Genomic DNA, 13,981 nt, shown 5'->3' on the forward strand with positions numbered 1-13,981 from the left:
TTTTCCATCCATAGTACACTAAAAGACAAAGCCACAAAACCTACCCTGCATTGTTCCGCCCTGTGACCCTGTTTGGCGCTGAGTCAGTGGTCCAATCAGCAAATGCAGAAGGCGGGCCAAACAAGTGGCTCCGTCCAATCAATGGCCAGTCGAGCCATCAATCAAACGTGACATCGTCCCTAGTCCAAAAAGGACATGAACGAAGAAGAAAAACAATACATGCACTTTTAACACAACGGGACATCATGTAGGGAGTTAGCAACAACCAGACCAAGTGTTTATTCATCAAATAACGATGTCATCTTGTAGACTTGTGGATATCAGAAAGTATGCGTTAAAAACAGGAACTCAATGTTTGAGTTTTAGCGGTTGGAGAAGCGAGACAAAAGTTAGTTATAGTTTACTTGAATAGTTTACACGTCAGGACTTGACCTGCGACGAATCTCGTTACTTGAAAGTGCAACAGGTTGGAAGATGGTGTCGTGGATTATATCTAGGGTCATCGTGTGAGTATTTATTAAAAATATTTGCTTTGTTTCTGAGCTTATGTATTAGAAGAACTGCTGACTGTGCATTCAGATAATAATCAAACCAGTGCACACGTTACTGTCTCTATCCACTTCTATAATTCGAAACAGTATTATCAATCCATAAAACAAATCTTAATGTTCTTATTTATTATCGTGTATTTGCTGTTGGTCAGGAGTAACGTATACAAAAAAATAAAAAAACGTTTTGCCTCCAATATAATAAGCAATGCTACAGTTTGCAAAACTGCAGTATTTTCATGTAATGTATTTTTATTTTACAACCAACAAGGTTGCCACAATCCTGAAAAATCTGGAAAATACCAGGAAATGTAAGTTTGATTTTCAGGCCCAGAAAAGTAATGGAATAAAATTAAAAGACCATGGAGATGTTTACAGTCAATATAATTTCTAGGTGTGGTCAGACCTGAGGTTTAAACAGCTAGAGAGATGAGAGAGAGAGAGAGAGAGAGAGAGAGAGAGAGAGAGAGAGAGAGAGAGAGAGTGTGTGTGTGTGTGTGTACATTCACAAAAGATTGGAAAAGTAATGGAAAAAATATTAAAATTCACAAGTAAGAAAGTGTAGGAACCCCTGAATAAAACATGATAAAAATTCACAAATTATGCACAAAAACATCAGTCTTGCTGCCATGGTGGAGTAGAACAGGAAATTCATTTTTTTTTTTTTGTCTGGAGACCTGCTTTGGTTAATGTCCTTGTCTGCAAAGGAGGAGGAACTGCTGTTTTCCTGCTGGACCGTAATGTTACATTAGGTGTGTCCCTCTGGTTGTGGAAAGGTCAGCACAGGAAAGCACATTATGTGCTCATCTCACAAGGTGCTGTTTGCTGTGGGTTTGGTTATCTTTAGTGTACTGACAATGTAAGAGATAAGGGTCTCTGGTTGTCACTGATAGAAATACATGTATATATAGTAGGTTATAGTCAGTTTCAAAGTCTAAAGGTCTTTTGAAATGCCTTTTCGGGGTCTTATTCTAAATTAACATGATAAATTATTTGCCAACGGCAAACAGGGCCAAGCTGTTTTTAGAGATGTGCAGACAGTAACATCACGCGCGCACACACACACACACACTCAAGCACACTCATTTCTATTTTTTGCCTTCTTTTTTTTTACCCTCACAAGTTCTTCCAGCGTAATAGGAAATGCATGACTAAACCATTGTGACTCTAATGTGTTCTCACAGCATTTGCCGTTAAACACTTTCTTCTGACTAGTAGTAACAACAAGGCAGGGCTCTGTTTGAAAAAGATGACTTGGTGATGTTAAAGTACAAATGATCATTGTTTTTTAAGTTAAGAAATGAACTCTACTCTTGACTTCAGCACTTATTTTGCTTTATGGTAGTGATGTTTTAGAGTGGAGAAACGGTTACGCAATAAATGGAATCCATCCAACAGTCCCTCAACACACGCACACACACGCACCCATGAATGCACATAACTTTAGACGGTATCAGGCAGTGCTGTCGTTCCCATAGCTACTCGAAAATACATGGTTCAGGGAAAGACAGGCTGGTTACAGTGAAGGCTGTGAATTTACTGTGTGTGTATATACTGAAGTGAGATGTTCAGCACCTCTTTGGGAGGAAAAAACAAAAACAGGATGGTTTTTTTCCCTAACCTCATCCGTCACTATTCATAGTGTTCAGTCACGTGACTGGCGCAGAGATCTGGAGGGCAAACCATCCATAGAATTGCAGCACAGACCTCTCAATTTTCCATCTGTTTCAAGCCACAAATATTTAGATCACCTCTCAATAGAAGAAAAACTAAAATGCAAGTTATGGGCACTTGTAAATCATGATTCAGATACAGCACCTGCCGCAGTAAATCACTAAAAACAGCAGAACATTCTAAAAATGCTTGCCGTGAAAAAATAAAAAACATTGCCTAAAGCTGATATTTAAAAAGCTAATTCTGTATTAAACCTTATTGATGATGCATACAGCTGAACAGATGAGCCCAGAATATGCAAAAAAATGTGTTAAATGGCATTTTCTGTGGTAAAATTCTTAGTGAGAACCTGCACGTGGCGTTTATTCTTTTATACTGGGTTCATCTTCTTGGCTTGCCTTTACATAGTATGCATATTGCATAATTAATAAGGTGGTCTTTTAATATCACTGTCTTACTCTTGCTACAGTAGTGCTTAATAAAAGCCTGGTAATAGCTGGCGAGCAATGTAGAAAACCATTGTTTTGCTCTCCAGGTGGGCTATAAAGGTGTGAAAACTATGAATAAATATTTCTTTGTAGAAAGAGTATTTTGAATGGTCCGTGTTCAGTTTTTTATATTTGATTGGCATGTAATCAAAGGCTGTTTTTGCCATCTCGGTGGGTGTCCAAAATTAAATAGAAAGAAATATTAGTAATATTTAATACAAAATTGTGCTTAGGGATATTTAAATTCTGGTCGATATGATAACCTCATAATTATTTGGATGTTATGGCCAATATAATGACCAATAAATGACTGACACTATTTAGTCTAATTATTAATTACTTTTTATTATTGTTATTTATTTGTTCTAAATAAAAATAAAATAAAACGCTTAGAATAAAGATTTGAATTTAGGCACTATGAGAATAGGGGGGAAAAAACAAGACTTTCTGAAGATTACATTTAACAGTGTTATACATTTTTTTACTGTTTAAATTAAATTATTATTTCTAAAGATTAGGTGAGTGTTAAATGAAGGCAAAGGTAAACCAGATATAAAAAATAAACGAATATCGGCTGATAGCGGCATAGATCGATCGATATATAATACATCCCTATGGTAAAGAGTGTTAGTCAGCTTTATTTGTTTGCCTGCCTATAACTGGTGCATGATATTTTTGAATATCGTAGTCTCATGTGCATGTCTGTTTGTGTTTTCTCAGTCTTGTGTTTGGAACGCTGTATCCTGCATACTACTCATTTAAAGCTGTCAAATCCAAGAATGTCAAAGAATATGTGAGTATTTAATTCCTTCCACAAACAAGACATGAAGTCATATGCATATCATTATCCAGCAATGTTCTACTGATTCTTCACTTCACTTCTTAATATTTGAGTTCAGAGAATGTTAATATGTAATAGAGTAGATGGAGCGCTCCAGCTTTACTGTTTATATATTCTGATTACTCTTAGTGTCTGACAGAGGCTGTCAGTAACTAAACCCTGAGCTGTTAGCAATTTAATCCTGCCCTTCCGCAGTGTATCCCCACTTTAAGGTCTCTTCCAGCTACTTCCATTTCTCTACAAAATATAATTTATCATGGTGCAGTGATTGTATTACCATTGTATTTTGATGTACCATAGAGTAAATTATTAATATTCATATATTGCTGTATTAAAGGTACACTGTGTAACTTTTTAAAATATATATATAATTAGCAAATATGTCATGAATATGCGAGTACAAATCGTGTTGTTGTCTAATCCTGAATCAGTACGGTGCGCCTATAATAAATGTTTATATTCAGACAATTTTTGAACAAGCAGGACGACATAAACTGAGAGAAGTATTTTTCTGCAGTACGCATGCAGTTTTGTTTTTTAACTAGTAGAGTGCCAAAAATGACATAGTGTACCTTTAAATGGTCCTCCATGGTATGTTTTTGTAAGCATCTCCTCTATCTCTTCAACTCACATTTAGTGTTTGTGGTTTGACAGGTGCGATGGATGATGTACTGGATTGTGTTTGCACTTTACACAGTGGTGGAGACCATCACAGACCTTTCTTTGGCTTGGTAAGTACTGTACAAACACGCACTGCCTGGAAAGAGTCAAATAAATAATTGCTATTGGATTGCATGGAGTAATTGCACATTAAGTGGTTTTATTAACATTTTCCAATTCTTCTCTATTGAATGGCTTTTCACTGTCTAGCCTTTGTGGTGTATCAAAAGGGCTTTTATCTGTTGTTGCAGAGCTCCGTTTATTTTCCTCAGGCCACTCAGAGGAACCAGTCAGTTAGGTTCAGTTTCAGTTCAGTTAAATTTTAGTGCATTTCATTAGTTTCGTGACATTTAAAAAGAAAAAACTTCAGCTCTGCTTTTGCTGGCTCGGGTCTTCCTAAATTAGATCAGCTTTTATTTCCATGGATAGCACAGAATACAACTTCACAGTGTACTTACTATATGGTACAAAAATGTGGCACTACAAATTTTACAGTACAATATTTATATTTTGAATGTGATTATCTCCATATACTCTGCAACCAAGGCTGTTTACTTGTTACTTAAAGGTAAAGTTCACCCAAAAGTTAAAATTCTGTCCTTTACTCACCCTCATGTTAGCCTGACAAGCCAGACCCACATCAAGATGTTTGATCTGGAAACTCACCATTGACAGGGCTCAATCTGAGGGGTGGGATAAACAGTTGTCTTTCAAACTCCCTCTGCACGCGATAGGATAGCGCTACAACCAATCAGAGCAACGAAGGTGAAACAGAGCTTGTTGATAGATTAAACATTCGCCGTATCCGGTGGGCAGAACTTAGAGCACATCTTCCCTTTTTAAGAATGACTTCCGTGCCGTTCTTTGTTCTTTTCTCAGAGAAAATCTTAACTCCAAGTCTTCCAAAGTCGCGGTCAAAGCTGATTCAAAAGACCGCCGTTCGCCAGTTTCTGTGTTTACTAGAAGCACGGAAACGCAACTCGCCATCGTCATTATGGCCCCGCCCACCGACTCTATACACGATGTGATTGGCCCGGCAAGAGACAAATTTGTGACGAGACAAGATACAAAGAAAGATCACTTTATATGATAAACAGATTGAATTTAGGCTTTTATTTACATATAAACATTCATTAAAGCACACATCACATATGGTCAACAAAAGCTCAAACATGCTTTCTAGATGTGTGAGAACCAGGCCTGCAGTACCCTTCTCAGAAACTGAAGCTTTCGCGCCTCGATCGATAGCCGCCCCTCTGTGTTTTCTAATGGGCGCAAGGCAAACTAAACAATAAAATTACACCTCCTAATATTTTTTCATGATTGACAGCAGAGATCGATGTCTTCTCTGAGTGAAGTTGTCACTGAGGCACTAACATACTTTTTTCGGGAGCAGATTGGCGCTTTAGCTTTAATTTCTACATTTCCAAAACTGTTTATTTCGCACCAATATAATTAATTGTTCTGCATCGGTGAGAGTGTGGGCGGGCTTTTGATATCGCAGCAGTACTTCCTGCTCTCTACTGCGCAACTCCGGTCCCGAAATCGCTACTGCACAGACTCGGTCTCAAGATGTCAGCGGCGTGCAGGCCGCCTGAAAGCTTCAATTATGGCAAGCGGAAACGGATGATGTCGAGTCGTCCATATTTTTTTACGGTCTATGGTGAGATCCAATGAGGTTCCTTTTTATGTTATGTAGCACATCTGTGCTTTCGCTAGAACCAATGAGGTTCATTATTGTGCGTTATGCAGAAAGTTTGAGCTTTTGCAAGAACCAATGAGGTCTCTAATCTCTACCAATGAGGTCTTGTATGTTACACAGCACATTTGAGCTTCCACGAGAACCAGTGAGGTCTTACATTTGAGCTTCTGATAGAACCAATGAGTTTAATTCTCGTGTGTTGTGCAGCACATTTGAGCTTCCACAAGAACCAATGAGGTTCATTCTCATACGGTATGTTATGCAGCACATTTGAGCTTCCACTAGAACTAATGAGGCAACAAGAAGTTCTTCCACTAGAACTTCTTGTTGCGCAGTACATTTGAGCTTCTGTGAGAAGCAATGTCATGGTAAATGGACTGCATTTATGTAGCGATTTTAACAGACCCTATGGCTATCCAAATCACTTTACATTTTTGCGTCACATTCACCCATTCATACACCGACGGTGATGTCAGCCATGTAAGGCTCCATCCAGCTCGTCGGGAGCAGCTGGGGTTAGGTGTCTTGCTCATGGAAACCTCAACACTTGGTCAGGTGGAACCGGGGATTGAACCACCAACCTTCTGGTTTGTAGACAACCTTCTGAGCCACTGAGCCATTGCCACCCACAAAAAAATGCTGTGTGTTACGCAGCGTGTTTGAGCTTCAGCTAGAACCAATGAGGTTCATTTTAATTTGTTGTGCAGCACATTTGAGCTTCCACAAGAACCAATGAAGTTCGTTCTCGTATGTTATGCAGCACAGATTTGAGCTTCTGCTAGTACTAATGAGGTACATTCTTGTTACGCAGCACGTTTAAATGCTTCTGTAAGAACCAATGTCATTCTTGTGTGTTACACAGCATGTTTGAGATTCAGCTAGAACCAATGAGATTCATTCTCATGTGTTGTGCTGCTGTGCAGCATGTTTAAGCTTCCACAAGAACCAGTGAGGTTCATTCTTGTGTTATGCAGCACATTTGAGATTTTGTTTATGTTTGCTGATCAATGTTTATACTGCATGTGAATATACATTTTTGGGTAAACCTTTTAAGATATCAGTACGGAGGTCCCGGAGACTTCAGATATCGTTAAAAAAGCCTAACTCAAACTCATTCTTTTTGTCTTTTGTTATCCGTTTATTTTCACATTAGTTGCACTTGACTATGTTTCAGGTTTCCAGTTTACTATGAACTGAAAATGGCTTTCGTCTTTTGGTTGCTGTCTCCCTACACCAGAGGAGCCAGTGTTCTCTACAGGAAGTTCCTACACCCTATGCTGGCATCCAAGGAAAGGGTAATGACCCTAAACACATCATCAGATTCACTGGAATAGGCATTCACTGATAATGAACACACAGCCATACTGAAATGTATTATGGAGTCAGGAGAATTACATAATCAATGGTTACATAAATAACATTAAGAGAAAAACAGATGGATTGGGTTAGTCGGATGTCTCGATTATGTGATCACTATAAACTATGTTTTAATCTGCACGGTTCGTTTAACTGCTTGTTCTCTCTGTAATTGTTTGTTGTCAAAGTCTTAGTTGGAGGCTAAGGTTGAATTTTAAGTTCAGATCTATTGACTGTTTTACATTCTGTTTTGCAGGAGATTGATGATTATATTGTCCAGGCCAAAGATAAGAGTTATGAGACGATGGTGAATTTCGGGCGTCAGGGTCTCACCATCGCGGCTGCTGCTGCTGTCTCTGCAGCTGTGAAGGTATCACACAGAGACACGTACTCATTCATATACTCTGCACTGTTTATACTGGGCATTTGAGCTAACCTAACTAACTAAGCTGATTTGGTCAGCTAACTTGGCTAGCTTTCATTCCATGTTAAACAGACATTGTTTTGCATTGATACATTACATAATTTTGGTATGTTGTTTTAAGCTTTGTAACTTATAAAAAGAAGTTCTAGGTAAGGGTATACTAGATTTTTAGAAATATTAAGGACCTTGATTTTGTTAGTTTAATTGGGGAAAAAGTACAGTAAAAATTATTAAATATTATTACAATTTAAAATGTATTAGTTAGAATAATGTATTCATGTAAATCAGTTTTTTTTGTCAGCATCATTACATCTTCATTGCATCTTCAGTGTCACATGATCCTTCAGAAATCTTTCTAATATGCTGATTTGGTGAAACATTTCTAATTAGTATCAGCTGAATACTAAATAATTTAGTGGGAAACCGGACTTTTTTCAGTATTCTTTGATGAATAGAAAGATTAAAAAACAGCATTTATTTGAAAATTAAATTGTTACATTATAAATTTATTTACTGACGCTTTTGAATTTTTTTTGCTCAATTTAATGCATCAATGCTGAATAAAAGTGTTAATTTCTTTCTATTTTTTTTTCCCCAATCATGTTGACCCCATACTTTTGAAAAGTATTATATATACTACTGTTTAAATAGTTTCAGGTCAATTTGATAAAAATAAAAATGTATATAAGATTTAACATTAAGATACATACTGCATGAAAATGGAGTGACCCAGTAAAAATGAAATGTGCTCTTCTCTGTTGACTTTTTTTCTTTTTTCTTTTATCAAATTTGCTGTCTGGCCATGTCTGATTTCTAAAAAAAAAATATTTGATTGTTTTTAGTAGTGGTGCTTGGTAAAGTCTAATGCTCATACTCAGGCCCAGATTTACTAAACAGGGCACATTAGTGTGAGAGTGCAATTCCAAAAAAGCACAGATGGAAAGCTCTGCACATGATCTACTGATCATTTCCATAATGACTAACACAATCTACCAAGAGCAGCACAAATTAGCATCTGGTTTAAGACCAGCTTTTTTGGACTGTAAATAATGGCCCAAGCACCAGTAAATTGATTCGTAAATTGTTAGTAAATCTTGCCCCTAATGACAAGAATATCTTGGGTTTAGATCTTTTGACTTGGGCCAGTAATCAACTACCCAAAACACCGTAATAACTGCATAGCAACAAACAAAATTCACTGCATGGCAACACCCTGGCAACCATCTGCCACTTTATCCAGCTGTGGTGTTCTAATAACCACTCACGTTTTCTTCAGAAAATCTAGTTCAAATCTTCCTGTTTCCTTTCTCTTTCTGTCTACATGCTAAACTAATCTCCAGCAGTAGCTGCTGCACCTGTCCCAGGTAATTTGCTTTCTTTTTTGATCTGCTTTAACCTGTCACCAGCGCATCATTAGACCATTATTAACTGGTTGATGCTTTCAGAGGAGTTAAATACAAATGTGTCTGTGCTTAATAATAAAGGAAACCACAAATTAAGGCTTTTTGGTTCTTGATTGTGTTTACTCAATGCACCGTATGCCGTAGATCATGCACAGTGACATAGCTGATCACATGACTCGTGTGACAGGGACAGGGTGCCATCAGTGAACGTCTGAGGAGTTTCAGTATTCCAGACTTGACGCAGATCCCCTCTGAGCAATCCGCCTTCTCCAACCCCAGCCGACGGGCCCTACAGCCTGCAAATCCTAGCGCTGTTGGTTCTGGTGAGTACATGCTCTAATGACATCATTTCTGATTATATAATGATAAATGATTGATTATGTAATTATGAAAAATTACCACATACTGATTTAACTAAAGAAACAAATGAGCTGTGAGAGTCAAAATTAGCATTTTAAGACCTCAAGGGCAGATGAACGCTTGTGGAGCACATTGTCTGTCATTAAATAATTATTACAGTATGTCTCCCTCTAGTGGTAGAACAAGGATTGAAACACAAACTGATGGAAAGTCTAGCAGCTCTAGCTGTTCAAACAATTCAATTCACATTCATTTGTGTCGCGCTTCAAAACAGCTTTACAGAAAATGCATGTCTACGTTAAAATTTAGAGTGATCTGTTATCAGAGGTGACTGTGTCCAAGTAATGTGCATTTGTAAGAAATATGCAGTTCTAAGATAATACAAATCATGCCGTTAGCTAACATCTAAAGCTAAAAAATGTGGTCATTTACCTGCCATCATATCGATCCAAACCCATATGACTATCTTTCAAGGAGAAAGGAAGACTGCATTCACAATGATGAATGATAAAATTATAAATTCACAATGATAAAAAGGCACCATAAAAGTGGTCAATAAAAAGTACACTATATTTTAATACTGTCCATGGTGTGTTTACTTCCTTTTTTAGGCTTCATAGCTTGTAGTATCCATTTTTTTGTAAATCTTTTGAAAACGCCCTTTTTTCTATAAATCTTTTTATCAATTCACAATGAATGCGTTTACATACATGTTCTTACCCGTTTTCCTTTATCGGAGTACGGTCAAATATAGTAAGGTCATAAATAGAGTAAGGTCATAAATAGCTTGAGCATAAACCGATCGTCATAGCTAGATTTTTGCCACTTACTCCGATATCATCCAGCATGTAAACGCATTAACTTGCTTTCTGTTGGCTTACTGAAGTGTGCATGTGTGATATGTGACAGGAATTAAAGCACATCCAGACAGAGCGAGGGTTTTGCAGTAGAGGAGGAGGAAGTATTCAGCAAACTCGCACTCTTTCTTGACCCAGAAAATTATAAAAGTGCTCTTATCTTGTGCAGCAGAAGAAGTGGCACAGTCAAAATGCTGCACCTGTAACTGCATGAGAGGATAATATGTGAGCCGTAAGTTGTCCTCTGACATATTCTTCTTCGGTTTTTAATGCTTTATTTAACATCCCAACCGACATAACAAACTGAATGCTCGGAGTGAGATATGCAAATTATTACGTTTTACGGTCACTACCGGGAAATAACCTGTAATAACCATTGTCGGTTATCGGTTTGCATGTAAACACGGACAACCGGTAATTTCATTAAGCTGAGTTATAAAAGTACTGGTCTGCATATAAACATGCTAAATATATGGGTTTGGAGTGACATGAAAGTGAGTAAATGATGACAGAATTTTCATTTTTTGGGTAAACTAATCCTTCAAGGTTCAGTCCCTCTTGTTTGAGATCTTTATTGTTTCTGCTCCAACAGAGCCATATAAACAAGCAGGGGAGGGGCATGAGGAGGAAACAGATGGAGTGTTTTCCGAAGACGAGGCATCAGTGCAGAAGGGTCTGCGCAGATCTCAGAGTGTGAAACTCGCCCGTGCTAAAGCCGCACGCAAAGAGGTACATTCATACATTTTTTTGTTCAATTATATTATAATTAGTGCTGTCAAATCAATTAATTGCGATTAATCGATTTGACAGCACTAAATATAATCTAAAGCCAAATACAAAATACTTTTCAATATAAACATTATTAAAACCCCACTGTAGTACTTACTGAAGATTAACTATGTGTATTGGTGTTGTATTGTTTTTTTTGAAGCCTCGCTATGGCTCTCTGAAGCTGAAACCCAGAAGGCGGCAATTGGTTACATCATCCACTTTTGACCATTCTTGATTGTCCAATACAAACTCGCAGATGGGATCAGCATCAAAACTGCAGTCTAATCCTCTGCAGTCTAAAACTGCAATGTAATTCTAAACTTTTATCATGCATTTCTTCAAGATAATGCTCTTTCAAAGCAACACTTAACACAAAACTACAACTACAAAAAGACTTACAGCATGACTTTCATTCTTTTAGTAGATGATTTATTAGAAGTGACTTACAGTTGAGGTATACTACAATACAAGTGACGATGCAGAATGATGAATTGGGAATCTTGCATGCAGCATTATTTGTTCCAAAAAAAAACACCAAAGCCTAATATGAGTACATGAAGACTAAGAATGTACTAAAAATCTCATTAAGGTGGATCCCATTAATCTCATTTAAAAATGGATCCGAGCGCAACTTGACCTGAACCTGCCTCTGTTAAAACATCTCTTGTTACACAGAGCGTGGTCACAGTAGCACACATTCCCCTGGTGTCCTCGCTCTCTCCCTCTACAGGGGCAGGTGTCAGAGGTTTCTGTGGTGCGCACCTTTTAGCTTGTTTTTGCAGTAATGAAATGGAACAGAAAAAGAATGCGCATGTCATAGCAGGGTTTTGTGTATGCATAGTGTTTCAGCATATCAATGTTTACATTTCTATAGTTCACCCAAAATATTGGGTCATTGTTTGTTCATCCTTACGTCATTCTAAAGCCATATGCATTTCGCCCATTGAATGCAAAATAAATATTTTTGAAGAATATATATTTTATATGTCATTAAAGTGAATGGAGAGTCAGGGCGCTATCATTCACCCGGCGCAATTATCTGCAGTATTTTTTTGTTAGTTTCAGTCCGACGCAATAATAATTTTCACTTCCAGCACCACACTGTTTAAATAGCAAATGCACTCGCAGCCCATCTTTTTATCTCTCGGGTTTGCTGGTCTGAACTGATCTGCTGCATTGTTGTCGCGTTGCTATTTTGAGGCAACTGAAAACACGACTGTGGGCGGTTGCACAACACGCGTATACTCTGCTTATTACACACAGCAGCACACCAACATTTTTAAATATTAAAAATAAAAGGATTCGTTTCTGGAGAAGTGTTCAGTCTTTCCACTCGCATATTTTGCTGTGTAAATAGCGAATCCAATTCCCAAAGTGCAACTGGCTTTTAAAGAGAATGGGGGATGAGACTCTGATTGGTTTATTGCATGTTACACTCAAAACACAGCAAGAATGGGACGATTGCCTGTTTTGCGATACACCACAATAAAATGTACAATTAAATGGACGGTTAGTATTATTGTTTAAAATGTAATTATCATTTAAACCGTGTTTGATTGTCCTGTCCAGTCAGTATCAGTCTGGTGCAGGCACAGCGCAACATTGTTTTGTTTTGTTTTTACGAGAAGAAATGGCAGAAAGCAGTGACAGCGCCAGGAGATTTTTCTGCCTTATAAAAGAACCAAATCTGAGGTGTGTTCATATTTTGTCTTTTACAAAAGTACTGAGGGAAACTTAATCGAGGATGGTCGCCCTGTCTGCAGAACATGCATAACTAAAGGCGCTGCAATAGGCGGAAACAATTCAAATCTGCCAAGTCGTCTTCATGGCTATCATCACACACTGTTGTATTTTTTAACGCAAGGCAGGCTGATTTTGACCTCAATACCAAAACTACTTCTGGGAAATAATTGGACACAAAATGTTGTTTTAAGTTGAAATATTTTATCTCCCTCACTTGAAATTGCAGCAAGTGGATTTAAGCCAAAGGCGAATAAACGCGTTCAAAGCTTATTAAGGTGAAACATAAAGGAAAATAATGTATATTCGTCGTACACTTATTACACAGATTTTGTTTTACCACATAAATAATTACAGCGACATAATGAATTGAGATTGTTTTACATCTTACCGGTTTATAAATCCATTTTGTACAGCATACATAACAATCATCCAGCACAACAATAATATTGTAGTATTAATAATAAAGTCCTATGATTTCATTTTCAATACAATCAAAAACGGAGATGAAAGACAGCAAGTTGCATTTGAATTAAATGAGAGAGTATGTCCATACACACACACACACACATACACACACACACACACACACACACATATATATATATATATATATATATATATATATATATATATATATATATATATATATATATAAATATGTGTGTGTATGAAATGTTTATACAATTAAACGTTTTCATTGTGTGCATTACATCTGAACACTCGTGATAATATTGATAATCGTGATAATTTTGGTCACTTTAATCTTCATATGAAATTTTCATACTGTCCCATCCATAAAACACACCCATAACTCATTAAGAGATTAGGTACAGCCATTTTTGACCATGTGGCAAGCGCTACGACTGTTTTTTCCATCATTAAAAAAGTAAAAGTGGTTTTGGACACGCCTAAGTGCACCTGCACCATGCACTTCAGAACATGGACTTAGATCATGAAAATAGGGCCCAAAGTCTGTCAAGCAAGCTCCAACATGACAAATGAAGCACCATAAAAGCGGTCAATTTGACTACATGCAATATATTAATAAATATTTTGTCAAATTTGGCCTAAATCTGTCTTGTGTCAGATTGGTTTGGCTCAACTATGGTCAGATTCTAGAATCAATCAAAAAAACATTTATTTATTTCAATTTC

At 37.3% G+C, this 13,981-nt stretch overlaps 1 protein-coding gene across 1 annotated transcript; it reads left to right on the forward strand.

Annotated features, from left to right (window-relative positions):
* The first annotated feature begins 204 nt into the window (after positions 1 to 204).
* reep3a (receptor accessory protein 3a) lies at positions 205 to 12,796 on the forward strand. Its single transcript, XM_067455690.1, has 8 exons — positions 205 to 506; positions 3,431 to 3,503; positions 4,206 to 4,282; positions 7,088 to 7,208; positions 7,526 to 7,639; positions 9,284 to 9,419; positions 10,906 to 11,042; positions 11,245 to 12,796. Exons 1-8 carry the CDS (start codon positions 475 to 477, stop codon positions 11,317 to 11,319), a joined length of 765 nt encoding a protein of 254 aa, XP_067311791.1. The 5' UTR covers positions 205 to 474; the 3' UTR covers positions 11,320 to 12,796.
* Positions 12,797 to 13,981: the final 1,185 nt, after the last annotated feature.

This window comes from Pseudorasbora parva, chromosome 10 (genome assembly GCF_024679245.1).
Source record: "Pseudorasbora parva isolate DD20220531a chromosome 10, ASM2467924v1, whole genome shotgun sequence".
NCBI classification, from domain to species: Eukaryota; Metazoa; Chordata; class Actinopteri; order Cypriniformes; family Gobionidae; genus Pseudorasbora; species Pseudorasbora parva.

Coding starts and splice junctions, on each gene's coding strand:
- reep3a (XM_067455690.1), top strand. CDS start 475: ATGGTGTCGTGGATTATATCTAGGGTCATCGT. Junction 7,209..7,525: donor TGCTGGCATCCAAGGAAAGG/GTAATGACCCTA, acceptor TCTGTTTTGCAG/GAGATTGATGATTATATTGT. Junction 11,043..11,244: donor CTAAAGCCGCACGCAAAGAG/GTACATTCATAC, acceptor TTTTTTTTGAAG/CCTCGCTATGGCTCTCTGAA.